The following is a 19,000-nucleotide window of genomic DNA, read 5'->3' as shown; positions in this document are numbered from 1 at the left end:
GGGAGAGGCCACAGGTCACATGGTGGTGAGAGAAGGTGAGTGGATACTGGCTTATGGTTTCACAGAAATTATATATGCAAAACAGAAAAAGAGACACAGATGTACAGAACAGACTTTTGGACTCTGTGGGAGAAGGCGAGGGTGGGATGTTTCGAGAGAACAGCATCGAAACATGTATATTATCTATAGTGAAACAGATCACCAGCCCAGGTTGGATGCATGAGACAAGTACTCGGGCCTGGTGCACTGGGAAGACCCAAAGGAATCGGGTGGAGAGGGAGCTGGGAGGGAGGATCGGGATGGGGAGTACATGTAAATCCATGGCTAATTCATGTCAATGTATGACAAAACCCACTTCAATATTGTAAAGTAATTAGCCTCCAACTAATAAAAATAAATGGAAAAAAAAAAGGAATTATGAGTTGAACAGCACAGAGTCCCCTTGAGACTTCCAGGGTCCTGACGGCACTGTATCTAATAGTCCTACACTCAGGTGTACACAGACACCACCTGGGCCCACCTGGACACACAAATTCCCTCCTTAACTAACACGTGGTGAGGGCTGGACAGCCCTGGAAGCACTTTTTGAGAGCAGCTAACATAGCAATACCCTCTCTACCCACACACATATACACACAAACCCACAAACACACCCCCCCCCCCCATACACTCCTCCCACACCCCCACACAGAGACAGTGAGATTAGGGACAGCTGCTACTGAAAGACAGCTGGGAGTTTGGAGACATTTTTGCAATTGGAGAACTTTACGCAGGGTAGCACACCAGCAGGGAAGTTCAGGGAGGCTGCGGAGACGGCCTGCCACATGTAACCTGAGCCCAGGTGTGACCTCTGCGTCAGGCCTGCCCTGGGCTCAGGGGCCCTTCCGTTGGATGCAGGTTGTACTTTCATCCACCCTCAGCCCTTCCCTGACCCAGCCTGGGGTCTGGAGCCACTGTCAGCTCCACAGGAGGATCGGGGAGGGGTCTGAAGAGACCGGCTCAGGCCACTCTGCTCAAGGTCAGTGGTGTGAGGCAGCCTCCCATTCTCGCTGCTGAAGGTAAGGGATCCAGGTCATTCTCTTGTCATATACACCAATACAACATCACCAAGAACATTTAGGTTTGTTCACAAAGGGATTTTACAAGTCCAGAAATCTACCTGTGTGTGTTTATGTGGAATGATTTTATAAGTAAGATGTTGAACAATGGGAAGAGCAATTTCAGTCCATTTGTGCCCATGGAGTTGCTTATATCCCCTTAATGCTAATGTCCTTTGTTACGTTGAGGGAACAGGCTATTTACTTACAAGGGTCTCTGTCATTTAACTGCTTTGTTTCAAAGTTGACACTTCCAGGATCAGTTGTCATATACTGAGTTCAGATGTCCTGTTTGACTATTCTCTACTCACATCTAATTTGTAATCCACTTTTCATCCATTTACTCAGTGAATTTGAAACAGAACCTATATGTTTACTTGTGGCTTCAAGCTGATTTTGACTTGTATACCAGACAGACTCTGAGCTAGTTTAATCTAGGAAATTGGAACATTAAACATATTTTTTATGCATGGAAGTTTTTGAAAAATATCCTGTACACCAACACAGACATGCACAAGGTAGGTCAGGATGCTCTCCTTTTAAATCCAGATGCACAATAAGGGTATTTATGTATGACGAGAAGGTTTTAGAACATTCAGATTTAGTTCCAGGGTTTCACTGAGTGAAGGATAGGCTTCAATTTCACTGCAAAATATCAATTTGAATATGACTATAAACTCTGTGCTCACTAGATATACCTTTTTGTGTGTGTTGTGTATGCAGAGGTTGTGTATATACAGTTATGTATATAGGAGTGTGTATATAGATACTGTACATGCAGATGTTGTATATGCAGGTATGTACATAGGTGTTGTGTAAGCAGGTATTGTGTATATAGGTATTGTGCAGGCAGGGGTTGTGTATGTACAGCACTCAGGATTTCTATTGTTGTATATGATTTTTAAAAATAGAATTTAAAATTTCTTCACCTCTAATATTAATTCATTATAGGTGTTGAATATTTTTACCTTGTGCAATGATTAATATTTACTTTGGAGTGAGTGTGTATTATTTAGATATCTGAACAATGAAGATGTTGAATGTCTGAGTTGGTTGAACAATCTCTAAAGGTTTCTTCAACCATCCAATCAGAAAATTGGAGGCTACTTAAGCAAATGCTACTTAAGCACAGTTGTATATAAGCATGTGTATAAATAAATATATGTGTTTACATACATGCAAATACATCCCCACAAATACACATTCATAGTCACACACTCATACATGTTACGATGTTATGAGCTGGCTTCATGATCAGCATCTCTGTGAAAACCAGAAGCACAGAGTCCCCCCTCCCCCTGCCCCGAGACTTCCATCTTGCTCCATGTGGCAGCACTCACAGGCACTGGGGACATTCTCTAAATGTTTGCTCAGGAATCCCTGAGAGACAGTGAGCCCCTGTTTCCCAGGGACTTGCGTGTTTTCCTCCACAGCAGGGCAGTGGGTCCTCACCAAGAGCACCTGGCTGAATACCAAAGGTTCTGGGTCCAGGTCTGGTTCCTCACGGTCCAGCTCTTGGAAGGAGACACTTGCCTCGGGGTCCCCCTCCCCTCATCCAGAAACAAAGAGGACCTTTACTTAACCTCCCAGAAAGGAAGGCATAGGACTGATTCTGTGGAGAAAGAGCCTTCGTGGTGGGGCAGGGGGAAGGGAACCCGCCTCAGAATATCCAAGTTCACATCACCTTTAGCTAGAAACAGGGGTCTTTGCCAGGCGGGAAAGGATACAAGGGGCCGAGTGAAATAAAATTCACATCGGTTGCATCATCAGATCAGTTGGGAGCACTCAGGACAAAATAATCAAGAAAAAGTATTCCAGGCATTATCTCATCAGGCCTAAGGTCAGTCGGATTCTATAAGTACTTCTCATCCAGTACAGACTGTATGGTTTATGTACTAGAGGTATGACGGAGACAAAGACATAACATGAATTTTCTGTACCTTATTGAGGTGGAGAAGATGTTTCTTGGAAGAGGATGTTGATGAGCTCATGGTGTGTTTAGTTTTGGGAAATGTCTCTAAAGGTAAACAGAACAGAACTTCTGTCCGTTTCTGGCTGAGTTGTGTCCCCACCACAGACACACACAGAAGGAGACCACGTGGGGACACTGGGTGAGGCCTTGGGGGCAACCAGCCCTGCTGACGTCTGACTCCCGTCTCCGGCTTCTAGGACTGTGAGAGAATAACTTTCTGCTGTGGTGTTTGTTACACAGCCCTAGACGACTAATATACAGTCTATCTAGAATTTTTTGTACAGTTAACTTAGTCTAATAAGTACCCAAAACCCTCTCTGTTCTAAATTTTGTCCTAAAAGTTCATTTATAGGTCACCTAAATATGACAACATTCTGCTCATCTGAGTGAATGTGTGTGTATACATATATATGTATGCACACATATATGTATGTGAAATATACAAGAGATATATATATCTTACAATCTACAGTTCAAATATTGCTCCATTTTATAAGGAAATGGAGTAGCAGAGAGGAATTTCTAGAATCGAACAGTAGGTGCTCAATAAATATTAGTGACTAATTTTAGTTCTTATTGTCTAAGGGCCACATGGGCAGTGGGTTGAATGGCCTCAGCATGGCTGGTTTACATGTGATGAACCAAGACAATCTTGTTGAAAACTGAGTACCAGAGTCTCAGCTAAATGAATCTTTCATGGTTTGTCCTCCCTTGTGTTTTGCTAACCTTTTGAGTAAGGCTGACATTCTGTAAAATAGACACATCCAACCTTATGAACGCTTAGTTCTATACTTTCCCTGGGATGTGGGTAAACTCAACATCCCCCCACTCGTGGACCAGGGAGTCCAGTGGTATCACATAAGGAGTGTTGCACACCAAGCAACTATTTATTTTATTACGAATACTTACAAATGGGATGTAGCATTCAATCCAGTATATGGTTTCAATTTTTAACAATGTGCATTTTTCATTGTCTCTCTGGTGTTCAAGTTTGGAGACTTCCCTAAATATCATTACAGATAAATACCAAGACCCACTGGAGCAGCCAGCATCACTGCAGTCACAAGAGCAGACCAGGCAAGTCGTGCTCTGAAGAGTTTTATCTCCTGGCACTGCACCCTGGTCACTCATTTAATTCATGTGTGTGAGATGGAGACAGGGATGGATGGATGGAGAGACAGATTGCCCCAAGGCCATCTCATAGGTAAGAGAGAAGAAAAACCAGGAAGTGTGCCATCTACACAGATACAAGGGATTTGTCTTTCCCACAGTGTATCCTGTGTCCACAGCCCTGAGTGGACACGGTGGTGGGATGGCCTCCCATGACTGCTGGGATGAGCGCTGTATCCTACTTTGTATCACCTCCAGGCAGAGAGATGCCAGCCACCCCGCAGGTGAGATGCCTGCTTTACTCACATGCTAGACTTCTGACCTGCATAGACGCACACAAGTTCTGCCCTCAGCCATGAGGACAGAGTGGACCTCTGGGCAATGAGAATCAGGGTGGAGGCTGAGCCTGGGGCAGTGCCTGGGCCTGTCTTGGAAGAGGTGTCGGGGGCTGACGGCAGTAGGATGGACTCAGGGACAGGTGTGCACCCCTGAGGCGGGTGGTGGGGGGACACCCCAGAGCCCAGGCTAAAGGCACAGGGTGTAGAGGCCAAGAACTCCTCAGGGTCAAGGGTGTGTAGGCACCAGTGTCATTAAGATGCACCTTGGGCATTCTCTGGGTCCGAGGGTGGCCCCTCACCCCATCCACACAAACATCCTCGAGCGTGTAGACCGGTGGGGAGGGGTAGGGGGCTGGCTTGGCAAAAGGCAGCAGGGTGCTGCCCGGCTTCCTGAGGCAGTGGACTATCTCTTCAGCATGGACCACACGGCCATGTAGAGATGTGCTTTCTGACTCAGAACATTTCCCAGAATTTAAGGACTGTTTAATCCCTGACGTTTAGTGAAATGCAGGCACATAAAGATGTCCCATGAATGTCTGTTGAATGAGCACACTCAACATTCCACAGCAATGACTCAAAAATAAGTCAGTAGGTGCTCCTTATAAGTGAATTCTGCAACAACCATTGGTTGATAGTGTACAGTGAGAGAGCCTGTGTGCTAATTTCTGGGAACACATTGAGAGTACCTGATCCCCATCCTCCAAGGACCATCTTGCACACAGACCAACACCTACCAATTAAACCTGCAGACAACTCATGAAACAAGAAGGGGAGAATCCACGTCCTTCCCGAGAGGTCATCATACCAGGTGACTTATGAAATCACCAGTACCCCCTCACTCAGCTCCTCTTGTGGTTTGTTCCCTGTTGTAAACTGTAGCAGCTCATGCCATCTGCACTGTCTCCTTAGGAAAGCTTCCCTCTTACTATATTCTGATTATTGCTTTAAGCAACTTTATTTCAAAAATAAAATCAACTTTCTCAGTGGATTTTAACTAAGCAGCTAATATGTTTTGACATTGCAGAGGGGATAAAAATGCTCAGACCCACAGGAGTTTGCATTTTAGTCATTTAATTTTTATATATGTGGTTTCACCTGAAATGATAAAAGAAATTCAATTTTGTAAAATATATGGTAAAAATGGGCATTAGTTTCCATAGGACCTAAAACTGTGTTGGGTCACAGAGTCTGTTTTCATTTCCTATGATTGTACATTTGTGTATCTATTCCCCAAATTCAGTATAAACTCAGAGAAAAGGAAGACTCTGTCAACATTTTTTTTCTTGTACCTTTGTAGTTCCTAGGTCTTTGTCCAGTCCAGAGCAGGCGCCCGAGGTGACACAACTGCAAGTGAATAAAGGCACTCACACAGGTTGAATCTAGCCCTTGTCTGAGCACACACACAATGTCTAAGGCAAACTGCAAAGAGAGCAGAGCGGGGTCTCGTGTCCCACACTTTCAATAAAGAGCCTGCTCTGTTGTGGAAGACGCAGAAAATAAAGTGCAGGAAGGTGAGCTCTGACCAGAGCACAGGAAGAAAGGACCTGGAAGCTATTCTGTTTCTCCCTCCCCTCTCCTCCTGTCAACAGCCCCACATGCAGCCATGCTTTCTGTTTCTCGTATTTTATGACATAAGAGGATAGATTAATTTTTATTAGATGCAATAACAAAAAGATTTATTTCACTTCTTTATGAAATTTTAAAATAAAAAGATGTTTCCCTCAATGCTAAACGTCATGGTCATAAACCAAGTTTATTTTTTCACTGTCTTTCAAGGAGTTCATCCGCTCAAGACTTTTTTCTACACTTGATTTTTAAAATGTCCATCTAAAAATGAGTATGTGTTAGACTTCTGCTATTCAGACAGCTGATAGACAATCTTTTAATATTTCAATATTCATCATTTCAATAAATATTTACATATATCTTAAATCTTGAATTTGTCATCTGTATATATTGTTTGCATATATTAGTAGCCTACAGAAAGTATAATTTTTAATAACTTGAACTCTATTCATTATCTACATACAAAAGCCCCAAATAAATTTAACTCCCCTAAAAGGTGATAACAATAAAATATGAACTGCACATTTTTTAGATCTAAATGAGTAACCTTCTTATCCTAACTGCTTAGGGAGAGAAGATCTCCCCAATTTCCACCAGCCCCGAGCAGATCCCTGTCTCCAGTTCTGGGAAGGGCTGGCACAGGGACGCACGTGCTGCCCCCAAAGCCACCATCAGGGGGACAGCGTTTGTTCTCTGTTCAGTATCCTTCAAGGATACTGCATTCCCTGTCCTACTGCATCAGAGCTTTTTAAAAGCTACTATTTATCTTTGGGATATATCAATGATTTTGATTTCAAATTCACTTCTTCCTCAGAAAGAAAATTAGCAGCATGGACTCATCTGAATTTAAAAAAAAATTCTCCTTGAACTGTATGTTTTGAATGAAAAAGTCACTTTCCGTTAGAATTCTGTTAGAATCCGGAAGGTCCTTTACAAAGTTTCATCCACGGTATGAATATTTAGAGTTGAAACACAAACAGAGCATCTTTACATCTGTGGTTAAAGCGGGTCTTCCATGCTTTTACTCACCTAAGGGGTAGGAGAAGGTATGATGCTTAACATTGTTTTGCACAACACCCAGATTAAAACAAAAATCTTTTAAAGTTGTACATGACAGGCGGTACCTGAGCTTGTGCACCTTCCGTGGTCTGATGGGGAGAGTGTTTCCTGTGAGGACGGGCTCTGTAGCCGCCAGCCAAACGCAGAAGAGCATCTGCTCTGGACAGGGATGAGCGGACACAGCCAGGCTTGCGGGGAGGAGGCCAGGGTCTGCTTTGCTGACGTGTCTGTCATGTTCGTTATACTGGACTTTTCCAAGAGCAATTAAACTTTTAGGAAATATTGCCTTGATTTTAAAGAGAGGTCATCTGTGTACTTCCGATGGACTTAGGCTGATTAAGTCATTTTAAAATCAATTATTGGTGTTCTAGGCGCATGCTGTGAGCTACTTTATCACGATTTCCAAGTCCTGCTTCTGAGAAACGGAGCCGCCCCACTTTCTGTTTGATTTTAACACAGAGAGGATTTGACTTGGGCTCCAGTTTCAGAGAACTGGGTCCCCTCTGTCCTACTTTAGTGCCAGATTTGAGAAATCACGTAAGACATTGCACAGTGATGAGGCAGGTCTTCTATCAGCGGAAGGAAACAAGAATTAGAGATTGCATCTCAAATAAATGGAGCAGTAAAGATTAATTAAACCTGTGAAAGTCTGCAAAGCACATCCTAGTAGAGGTATTTAAAGGAACACTTTCTATTGTGTGCGACCCCCTGGAAACCCTCAGCTAGCATCTGGGTGGCAGAGTCATGTCTGTAGAGCAGAGATTCCAGAAAGGAGGGTTTGCTAATGCATTCTGAGCAATGTTCGCTGTGTTTATTATCCGAATGGTGACGCGGCCGCAGAAAGAAGCCTCGACCTCCTTTGTGGGAGACCCCATTGGGCACCGGTATAAAATGCTTGGCAGAAGGGACGGAACCAGATTGTAGTTGAAGGGCGCAGGTCATCCCAGTGGAGGGGCTAGCTGTCCTCACCTACTTTCTGCCTATACCCCAACTTTCCTCCCCAGTGAGGGGAGCTGTGGATGGCAGCAGGGGTGTACATGAGCTGGAACATCCCAGCCTGAGCCCCTCGCCAGGTCTCTTCAGGCTGGGGCTGTTCTGTCTGTCTTCTCTGCACCGAGGCAGCCCCACGGAGCCTCCTCCAGGCCTGTGACTTTAAGTGAATTCAGCTTTAAAAAAACTTTTAAAATTGCATCTCTTAGGGATTCAAAAAAAATGGTCCTAAAATCCTAAAGTCACCTGAACGTTTGTAGGTCTCTTCCGTCTTTAATGCTACTCTTTATCATTATAAATGTCCCATTTATTGGACACTATTTCTTAATCAAGCATAAAATGCACTCTTTAGTATGAATATAAAATTTATATTCCACACTTGCTGTTTTTTGAGATTAAAAATTTTTTTAACATTAACTTGATAATTTTCATAATTTAAACAAGATGATAGTGAACTTGTGTGTGTCTATTTTATGACACAAAAGGGACACTGACTAGCCACTTTCTTACCAGAAACCAGATACTGGTTGCAGTCATTCTCCATTTATGAAATAATAAAATGAAATTATCTTCATACTTAAATTATTTCATGCTTAATACCTGTAACTATAATAAAAGATGACTAAATATCCACAATGTTTGGAGAGAACTTAGGCACTCAGATTAACTCTTTATTTTCAAATATTTATCATTTATCATTCTTCAGGAAAAAAAAATCAGCTGTCTTTGCAAGTAGCCAAGTTTATTTTGGGGAAAATTACTGATAGCTTAAAAAGCAAACATTTCTACTTCTGGGTTGCTGTTTCTTGGATGGGTTCCTGGGAAAATGAATTCACTCACAAGTGTGTGGATGGACAGTCACGGCTCTCAGAGCTGCCTTTGCTGTGACTGTTGAAACAAGGTCAGGAAACCAGGCAACAGCCCCTGTCCCCCACTCCTTCTAAATAAAATAAACAAGGAAGTAAAATTTTAATCACCCAAGAGAGGTGTTTGGAACCGAGGTACAAACAGACGCAAGTATAAGAGACTAGGTTTTAATTTTCTCAATATGCCCTCCTCTTTCTGTTTCCTGATCCCACAGGCAGAGACCAAATTCACGAGTGGATAAAGAATTAAGCAGATGTTTCCTCTCTTTTTGAAAGTAATGTTCTTTTCTTTGATAGTGATATGTTCTTAAGGGAATTATAATGCATTATTAGTGAGGAATAAACAATTCTCTTTGCATAATCCAGTATGTCACAGCATGTATTTCTGCATTTCAGTGCAGGAGAACCATTTAACTGAACAGACAGGGGTTAATTTGGCTTCACTGTTCACAGAGACTCGACAGCATGAGCGGGTCTTGGCCGCACTCAGGCAGTGTGCGGCTGTGTGGCTCTTCCTTGTGATGTATACGCTCAGGGAAACGCCAACACTCAATAGTTTGAATATTTTGCGAAGGACCTTGTGCTTTCCATATTTCACTTGGGCATTCACCTTTCTTTCCTATTTTTTTCCAGTTTAGAAATGGCTAAAATAAGTACCTTTAAAATCTCACCTATTATGTGAAAATTTATCCTTTTAGAAATCTTGTTTGCTAGTAATTAAGAGCTCCATTTACCGATATGGTGTTTAGAGATCATATTTTTAAATGATGAAGATCCGTGATATTATTTTTGGTTTTATGAGTTGTTCAAAACTGTCCACAGTACAAAAACAGTGACTTTCATTTTCTAGCATTTTAGAAAAAGAATCAGGCAGACATAAAAAATGCTCAGGTGTTTCAGCTGTCTTCACTGTATGTATATGTACACATGCACACACACAACCACAAACATCTACGGTTTTAAAATTGAACACTGAATGCTTTCAGAGCAGAAGTTGTCTCTCTATGCCTCAAGAAAAGAAAGCTGCAGTTTCCTTATTCTGCATATCCTTATGTGATGTCCCTCTGGGGCAGCACTTCTCCAACAACCCAATCACCAGTGTTTAGTGATGTATCCATGAGCCTCATATTTTTATTCTAAATTCAAGTTCACTCATCATATCTAATGCCCTTGAAGCAATCTCAAATTACTGCTATTACACGGGTCACTAGAAACCAGAGGTACTAATACAAATTTTAAAAAGAGAAAGGAATAAAAAGCCCTTACACAATTAGAGGGCGAACAGTTCCGTCAGTTTAATTTCATCACTAAATCCAGTCTTTGATCCGGAGCTGCGGGCCAGCGAGGCTAGTGTGTGCAGAGATGCTTGGCTGCAATGCACGAGGCAGGCAGCCCCACCAGGTAGGATGAGACCATCAGCCTCTGCCACCTTCATCTGTGGCCCATCTTTCTATTTCATCAGCTTTTCATGGAATGCCATTTCACAACAAGCCTGCGTCTGCCATCCACATGCTGTCCTTATCCTGGTCCTTTGGCCAACATTCCCCCACATTTCCCCAAGTTCATGACCGGCTGCTCCTGCCTCCTCCTGATTCATCAGCTTACTTCTGCAGAGCTACCCCTCAATTTTCTAGAACTCTGCGTAAGGGATTTCCTTGGAACAATACGTGAAATTTAAGCATTAACTTAGCTTGCTGTCAAACGCCTCAGAAAAGACAGGTTGTGCGTTGATGCCGCGTTCAGCTGGATCTACTTACCAAGGATTGTTTCTGCAGCATTTCAAATAGTTCCCCAAAGTTCCCCCTCTCTGTGTTAGTGACTGATGCCTAATTAAAACCCTGTCTTCCTATTTACCTCCTGGAACCAACTGAATTTGTATTGGTTCTCAATCCATTTTCTAATATATTTGTATTTAAAGAGCAATCTTTTTTTTTTTTAATTTCCAGAGACTTCAATTATTTTATACACCATATGTATTCATGGGTCAAATGTTAAAAATATTTTATTTACAAAATGCATTTCATGACAATACACAGTTTCTTTTTGGGAAACTACTCTCACCAAAGAAAGCTCACCAAGAGATCAAAAGAGAATATGTATACTATTTTAATAATTAAGAATACACCTATGCAATTCCTCAGGCATATTTTCCTGGAGGTGTCCATGGTTCAGGGAGCTGATACATGTAAGTGACTTATTTTATATGCTACCCTGTTCTGATGGTACCGCCTTTTGTGCTTCCTGCTTGAGCTGATACTAATTTAAGAAACCTTCCACCTTTGCCTTTACTACTCAGGTTAAAATATGCACCTTTTACAACCTTTTACAATATCCACACTTTCAGTTCTTTTGTAACACGCGCAGGCGTGACTCTAAGACCAGCACAGACAGGCTGCGTGCAGATCCGCACACAGTCTCACCCAGGACTGGAAGGCCCAGCACGGCCTCCAGGATTCTCCGTGAGGAGCTGGCTAAGAGGGTGCTCCATGTGGGAGGCAGCAGGCAAGCCTCCTAAACTACATGTGCAGCCAGGATTTCCTGGAAGTCTCTGCACGAAATACAAGCAGAAGCTGATGGGGCTCATGTGTGACAGGGGAAGGGCCCATTCTTAACCACAGTGTGGGTGCACATGTTACTGAGCAGGTGACCGTCCCGAACCGTAGTGTGCAAATGAGATGGTAACACTGTCCTTTGCTCAGCTTTTCAAAAACCTGCCTTTCTTTTTTGCATAAAAAGTCAAAATTTGACATTTCTTGTTTGTACAGAAAATGTAAATGATCCATAAACAATTTATAAGATAAAGTCCCAACTAAAAAATAACACAGAGAGAAAAATGCAAAAATGGATGGCCCTGGGTCCTAATGAAATAACAGGAGGATTGGGGGTGGGGAGGTTTGCTTAAGTGTCTTTTTAAAAGTTTACCTGAGAGACAAATGCAGGTCATGCCTAGTTAATACCTGAAGTCAGATTTTGTGACTAAGGTTTTTTTTTGTTTTTGTTTTTTTTACTTTTAATGATATGGACTGCTTTCTGTGTGGTATCATGACTAAAAAATATCTCCTACAGGAAAAAAAATTTCATTTCCAAGGCTTTGGATCCTATGTAATAATAAATGGGAGTATCGTGTCAATTCCACAGTTACACTGTAGCTACAGAGCTTTTATTTCAGATCCTATAGATTATTCTGACAATAAAAAGCATAATAAAGAAATCTCAGGAAAGCCACATTTAGAGAATTTGTATAGAAGCTAGTAGCATTTTGGTTAACAGCTCTGGGAAACTAAAAGTTCTGATGCAAACAAAATGATTCTTGTTTGTGAGAATAGGTGGAAATACGCTTACCACTGGCAAAAAATGTATATTTACTTTAATTTATTCATTTACCCAGGAAAAGAACTCTTTCTGTGTGCTCATAATCACTGGCTTTACTTAGTACTCAATAGAGCCTTATCAAAATTCCTTAACAGCCACCCATACACATATGGGCTTTAAATTGTGACAGATATAGAGTTTTATTATTAGATAAGCTTAAAAGTTGAGGCTATTCTATTATATTTCTGCTGTTAAAACTCATATTAGAACATAATTTAAATTGACCACTGTCCTGATAGAAGAGGGGAAAAAAGTATCTGTAATAATTAGGAATTATATACAGACTTATCTGTTCCCAGGAAAATGCAAATAAAGAGCTCTGTAATTATTGTTTTCTTTTCATTGACCACACACACCTCCACCGCTAACTTTTCCCTAAGAAGTGAACACTTACAGGTTTGATTTGACTCATCCACCACGATAAGCTGTTGGCAGATGACATAGGAAACTTCACCCCACAGATAAATTTTCGAGTAACTGAAATTAGTACACACATCCTGAATACCTTTTCCTACTTCATTTTTGGCTATAAAAATTAAGAGACTTGGTATATTCAAAATAAAGTGTATACATATTTCACATAAAATTTTATTTTGAATTGTTATAGTTTATAGCCAATGAAGTCGTCCTTCAGATTTCTTGCTTTCCTTTCTGAAAATGAATCCCTTCTAAGCTAACATGACTGCCCTTAAATTAAAGGTACAAAAATGAATTTGGAGAAAGACATGAGTGTTCATCAGCTTCTATTTTCTTTCGATAGGTTTTGCTTTGTTGCAAAATATTGTTCCATACTTCTCCATTTTAATATTTAAATATACTAAATAAAAATACTGGAACACATGAACACTTGAAGCATAAAAGGCAATGTTTCTTTTTCATTACTTTAAAAATTTATACTTATTATTAAGTTCTGTGATTTTTTTTCAATATCATTGTCACTTTTTGTTAGCATTATTTTTGGAAGACATTGACCAGATCTGATTCGGAGCGAAATTTTCAGAGAACAAAGTGAGTAGCCAGCATTCTTTGCAGCAGCTCAAGAGTTAAACCAGAATCACAGAATCACCCCCCACACCAAGGCTCTGAAGCCCTCCTAGAAGCTGTCACCTTGCTCCCTGTCACCCTGACATGCAATCATAATGAATGGCTGTGTGCTCTTGGCATTTATTCCTTCAAACCGTCTGGTTAATTTCTACTACTAGAAGAAGTCGGGAAGGGCTCGGGGACTGTTTAGAAGCAGTTAGGAAGAGATGGGGCAGAAACTTATCTTAAGCCTCCGCAAGGATGAAGATTCTTGGGGAAGGAGGTACATGTTCAATAACAACTAACTCCGCATCCTCCCGCAGAGAAACTGGGAAACCTGACACACGATTGTTGTGTCTTTCCCCGTTCTTTAGGGCTCTTTGGTCACTTAAAAAAAAAACCCCAACACATTTTAAATAATAACTGAACTTTCTCCTGCAGACTCATGATAAGGGGCGGCTGACATAAGTTCCTCTCTGGCAAAGAGGCGGCCGCACCGAGGGCTCCGGCCACCTTCCAGGGACAGACACCGGCGGGACGGCGCCCAGGGCCGTCCTCCTGGCGGAGCAGCGGGCGGCTGCGCCCTGCCCCCGAGGGGAACCCTGGGCTGCCCACCCGACGACTAACTTCGGGGGCTCATTCGTCTCCCAGCACCTGGGGAGCCAGGCTCAAACCTGACACCAGGCACTTCCTCTCCTCTCCTGCTTCGCAGCTTTCCTCATTTCTAATGAGCTGCGATGCTTGTTTCTCTTTTCATGCATTAATTTCTGCTTATTCCCCCCGGACGAACCCTGTTCGCGCTGCAGGTCCGCGTGTTTACAAAACAGCCGGCGCCTCTCGGAATAGAAACTGTCACCCAGCGTGGGGAGGCGGTTGCCAGGGTTTTGCCCACTCCCGCCTCCAAGACAATTGCGATGGAGAAGCTGGCGCGAGGTCCCGTCCCTCGTTCTTAGGGACGCTTAGGGCTTAGGCGAGCGTTTCTTTCGGCACCGGCGTCTGTGCGCGACGGTCAGTAGCCGTGCTGGAGGCCGGGGAGGGCACCGCCTTCCGCCGGGGCCCCCGCTCGGTTGGCCACCCCCTCGGGCTCGCGGAAGCCCGGGCGTTCACGGAGGGACCTGAACTCTGGAGCGGGGCGCTCGGCGGGCCCCGGCCACGTCGCCCCAGCATCCTGAGGGAGGCCGCTAGAAGCGGGCAGGGCGCGCAGAGGCGACGCGCGTCGCGGGGAGTGCGCGCCAGGCGGCGCGGAAGCCGGTCCTTACCTTTCCGCTTGGCCCGCCTCCTCCTCCTCCGCTTGGACTTGCATTTGAGTTGACCGCTCAGCCCTCCGGACGCTCTGCTGGTCCCCAGGACCGATGCCATGGCCGCGGCCGGCGAGTGAACCCAGGCAGGAGTCCTCTCTCCAACACTCTCAGCTTTCCGGCTCCGGCCGCGGCCGCGGGGGACGCTCCTGCGGATCCGGAGCCGGCTCACTTTTCGGGGCTGCGCGCTCGCACTCCTGGCGTCTCCTCTGGCAGCTCTCTGTCACCTGCGTCCAGCCGGGCAGAGCCGGCTATCTGAGCCCGCACCAAGCGCGCAGGCCGGGACCGCGAAGCGCCCGCCGCCCCAGCCGCCCCGGATCTGGGCTCCGCGCGCAGGCTCTACTTTGGCACCTCTGCTAGTTGTTGGGCACCAGCCACTTTGAAGCCGATCACGCAGGGAGCCTGTCTATTTGCTGCTGCGAAGTCTAATTAGATCCAATCACGGCCGTCAGCCGGCTCTGACATCAGCGCCGCCAGCCCGTGCGCCCCTGTCAGCAAACTCAGCTCCGGTTTGGACGGCGGAGCTGCCCGGGGCGCTGGAAAGGGAAGGGGCCAGCCCGGGAGGGAGGGGGCGCGGGCCAAGCCGGCCTCCCTGCGAGAAGCCCGAGGGGCAGCGGACGGAGGAGTCCGCCCAGCCCGGCTCCCGCCCGGCCGCACGGACAGGGCACCGGGCCCCCGCGCTCTCAGGCGCAGGGACCCCGCCTCTCACCAGTTTCTAACTAGTTAATCCATTGCACACCCGGGTGTCAAGGGGGAAATATCTCTCTAAGAAATACCGAGCCCTCGCTTCCTCGGCCAGGGGCTAAGATTTGCAGTTCCCCGGGAGACAGCCTCTTAGGGGGATTCATTTTTCAGAACCCGCATGTTTGTCTGTTTGGCTTTCTCCTTCACATCCCTTGGCTGTTCCGTCTGCAAGGAAGAAATGCTGCATAAAGACGCGGGGGTTCGTTCAGAGCCTGATTTTTAAGGCAGGAATGTCAGTAGGTTGCTCTATTTAGGGAACAATGAAATGAAAGGCAGAGAGGGCTTTTATCTGATAGTTTTATCACCGAATGTAACATTGGGATGAAAGAAAGTAATATTTACCAGGAGGTAGATTGCAAATTGAACCAGGTTTGAACAGTTTTTTTCAGGGTTATCCTGTTTTTTTTTAAGACCATACTTATGGAACGTTAAAAATCTAACATAAGATTTAAAAAGGAAAATAGTCCAGCCATCTTCATTGCATTTTGCATTTAAATCACATAGGCTGTTAATTATAACAGTAATGGTTTGGGAAAAAAATCCACTCTAAAAGTCATTAGCGTTAACAGGATGATGCAAAAATGGCACACAAATATTTCTATTTCCTACTTTACATACACCCTCTTCAAGCTCCTCATGGACTTAGAAATTTCCAGATAATTTTATTTATATGAGAAAAAAGTACTCCCTCTAGGGAACATTGGAAGCAATTGGGAAGTTTGGATGTGCTGTTATGCAGGGGGCTGGGGGTCTTGGCTCAGCTGTCACTGTCTGAGGGGAGAGGAGGGCGTCTGCATCCAAGGCTAGCCCCGCTGCTCTGCCTCTGCCGACCGGTGCAGACTAGCCTCAGTCTGCTCATCTGTGCAGTGGGGATCACCACCTTCACTCCTGCTTGAGAATCAGTATAAACAGCGATTCGCGACACTGATCACTTTGTAAATGTGATCACTGGTAAATCAGTGGGTACAGTTTTTTGAGAGAATGAGCACACATTCTTCCAGTTAGCCTCAGAAAGGAGGGGCTTGTGTATTTCCTGCTTAGGCGTTTAAGTGTCTGGCTCATTTCAGGCTGATAAATGCAGTCCCATCAGGGTCCCTCTATGTGCTGGGTTCAATCATTTCCTGCTACCGACCTCGACCTCACAGCCCACCTCTGCTGCTCTTTCTCATGAATCCTGGAGAAGTGCACCACTCGCCCACGTACGCTCTATAGCATGAGAGATATTTGAGAGCGTCAGCTGTGTCTGGAAATGCAGCTGTAGGACTCCCCCTGTGGAAACTTGGAGTCAGTACCAACCCAAACTTTCCCTGTGTAGCCTTTTGCAAAAAAACTAGTCCCCGAGGCCAGAAGCCAAGGGGAGATGTTTTGGGGAGAAATTTGAGCAGATGTGCCTTCCAGCCTGGTTGCATTTACCAAGCCCCTGCTCACCTGTCATCACAGATTTTTTCTGTGAGGTGCGGGTGCCCTGGCCCCCTGGTTGGAGAGTGGATGTGGTCACCGGGGACTACAGCTTCCAACCCTGAAGGGGGGTGGTCAAGGCCATACACTCAAAACCCGGATTTCAGCACTTAGTTTAGATCCTGATTCAAAAGCTGGTCAAGATCAAAATCTTGGCTGATCTTTATCTTTTTGAAAGTTCTGGGGTATAATTTAAGCAGACGTTATTTTGCATAGACAGGGGCTAGTCTATGTTTTTGTTTACTTGCATAAAGTCATGCCTCATTGGGAAGACGGGACAAACTCAGGCCTGGCAGCTCAATGAATCTATGTCTCTGGGGATGGAGGAGGCTTCTGAACCAGAGCTCGCCATCACACGCTCTGACACAGGACACCTTAGACGATGCTCCTGTCTCCTGTCTGTTTCCAATCACTTCAGCAGAGCTTGGCGGCTGGTGTTGCTGCACAGACCTGAAAACACAGATGCTGGAAGAGCAACAGGCACCCACGCCTCCCCCGGTCCATCAGGAGGCTCCGCTGGCCCGTCTTCAGCCTGTCTGAGCCAGAACCAGGAGCTAGGAGTGGGGGTCCCAGCAGGTGGGGGGCTGCCTGGAAAGTTAGGTGCAGCCCCTGCGTAGCTATCACGGGGAAGCTGGACAAAGACAGAGGGGCTGGGCAGGCCTAGAGGGGAGCAGGTCTTCACACTGAGGAAGGCCTGGCCTCAGTACAGGCAGGACGGGCCCCCCCGGGGTGTTCCCTGCACCCCAGGATCTCCATCGCGGGTCTCCTCAGACTGTAGGTGCACAGTGCTTCTGGGTGGTGGTCTGGTCTGCTCCTTCTGGTGCCCTCAGAGCCGTGAGGGACCTGGGCCAGGTCTGTGGTTCGAGCACCTGAGGGGTCCTGGAGCTGGCCTAGACCGGATGTGCCACTTGTCCCAGGCACGTTACTGAGTTCATACCGACTCTGATGTGGTTCTCACAGAACCTCCTTTTACTCCTGAGGAAGCTGAGACTCAGAGGACTTAGGAAACGTGCTGAAGTCACCGTGGTTAGAAGGGGGCTCACGGGGGATGGTTCCAATGTGATTTTTTACCATATTGCTCTGCTTGCTTTCATTCTGGAGTTGGAGATTCGGAAGCTTTTGTGAACTTCTGCAAGCCTTCTTTGAGGGACCTTGTCCTCGCATCCTCCAAGGTCAGGGAGGCTCAGGGTGCTGGCCGGCTAGAATGTTCCAGAAGAACAGGTCTGTTTCTGCAGGTGAAGAGCCTGAGGGTGGCACATTCACACCAATAAGTCCCCCAGCCTCTCCACCCCCTGTGCACCCCTTTGGGCTCCTGGACTCAGCATCTGTGGTTGAGACCAATGCACGGCTTCTTTCCTTAATTGATCACAACATCTGCACTTCCAGTTAAAAGTACAGTTAACTTGTTTCTCACAGGTTTCCCCAAGCAAGTAACTCCCACAGAAATGAACAGGACTTTTGTAGAGTCCAAAGTTTAGTTCAGCTCCCCTCCACTCCCCTGACAAGTTCTACCAGGCAGAAAAAAGCAGCACAGAGTGTTCCCTGGACATATTTATGCCTGCCGACTCATCACCTCATCACAGACTGCACTAAATTTTTACTTTTCACAAACAGAGAAATAGCTCAAGAGGGCTTTTTCATTCTTTCATCTTCAGCCATTGTTCTTCAAATTAAGTAACTCACATCAAGGAAATGGCCTGAGACCTGGAAGTGGAGGAGACATGGGGATGACCTGTGCTGTGACTCGCACCCCACTCCTCATTCTCATCCAAGGGGTGGGAGCGGGACAGCCAGCAGGGGAGGGCGCGAGGGGTCCAGCCTGGAGGAGAGCTCTGAGTGTGGGACCACCCTGGGCACGGTGCTGCACTGACAGCCAGCTCTCTCTCTGTCCCTGCTTTCTCTCCCAGGCATGCCTGCAGTTTGGGAGAACACCAAATGCATCCTTACCAATTTCAAAGCAGATCTGCAAAAGATCTGCTTTTTCCAAGTTCCATGTTCTGTGATTACTGATTATTTCTGTGTAAACTCTGGGGACAAATAATTTTGGCTGAGTTTTTTTTTCTTAGTTGATATCACAAATTTTAATTTACCAAAGTCTGTCTTCCAG

The 19,000-nt window shown here is 45.2% G+C and overlaps 1 protein-coding gene across 1 annotated transcript in view; it reads right to left on the bottom strand.

The window, feature by feature from the left end:
- Window positions 1–15,587, bottom strand: part of ADARB2 (adenosine deaminase RNA specific B2 (inactive)) — a 227,444-nt gene extending 211,857 nt beyond the window's left edge. Inside the window, exon 1 of the mRNA XM_020883684.2 lies at window positions 14,653–15,587. Coding sequence (XP_020739343.2) covers window positions 14,653–14,752 — 100 coding nt within the window. The 5' untranslated portion in view covers window positions 14,753–15,587. The remainder of the gene's footprint in view (window positions 1–14,652) is intronic.
- Window positions 15,588–19,000: the final 3,413 nt, after the last annotated feature.

The sequence above is a fragment of the Odocoileus virginianus genome, chromosome 9, assembly GCF_023699985.2.
Source record: "Odocoileus virginianus isolate 20LAN1187 ecotype Illinois chromosome 9, Ovbor_1.2, whole genome shotgun sequence".
In the NCBI taxonomy this organism is placed as follows: domain Eukaryota; kingdom Metazoa; phylum Chordata; class Mammalia; order Artiodactyla; family Cervidae; genus Odocoileus; species Odocoileus virginianus.
The sequence above is the reverse complement of the archived record's forward strand: the minus strand, read 5'-3'. Positions and strand labels throughout refer to the sequence as shown.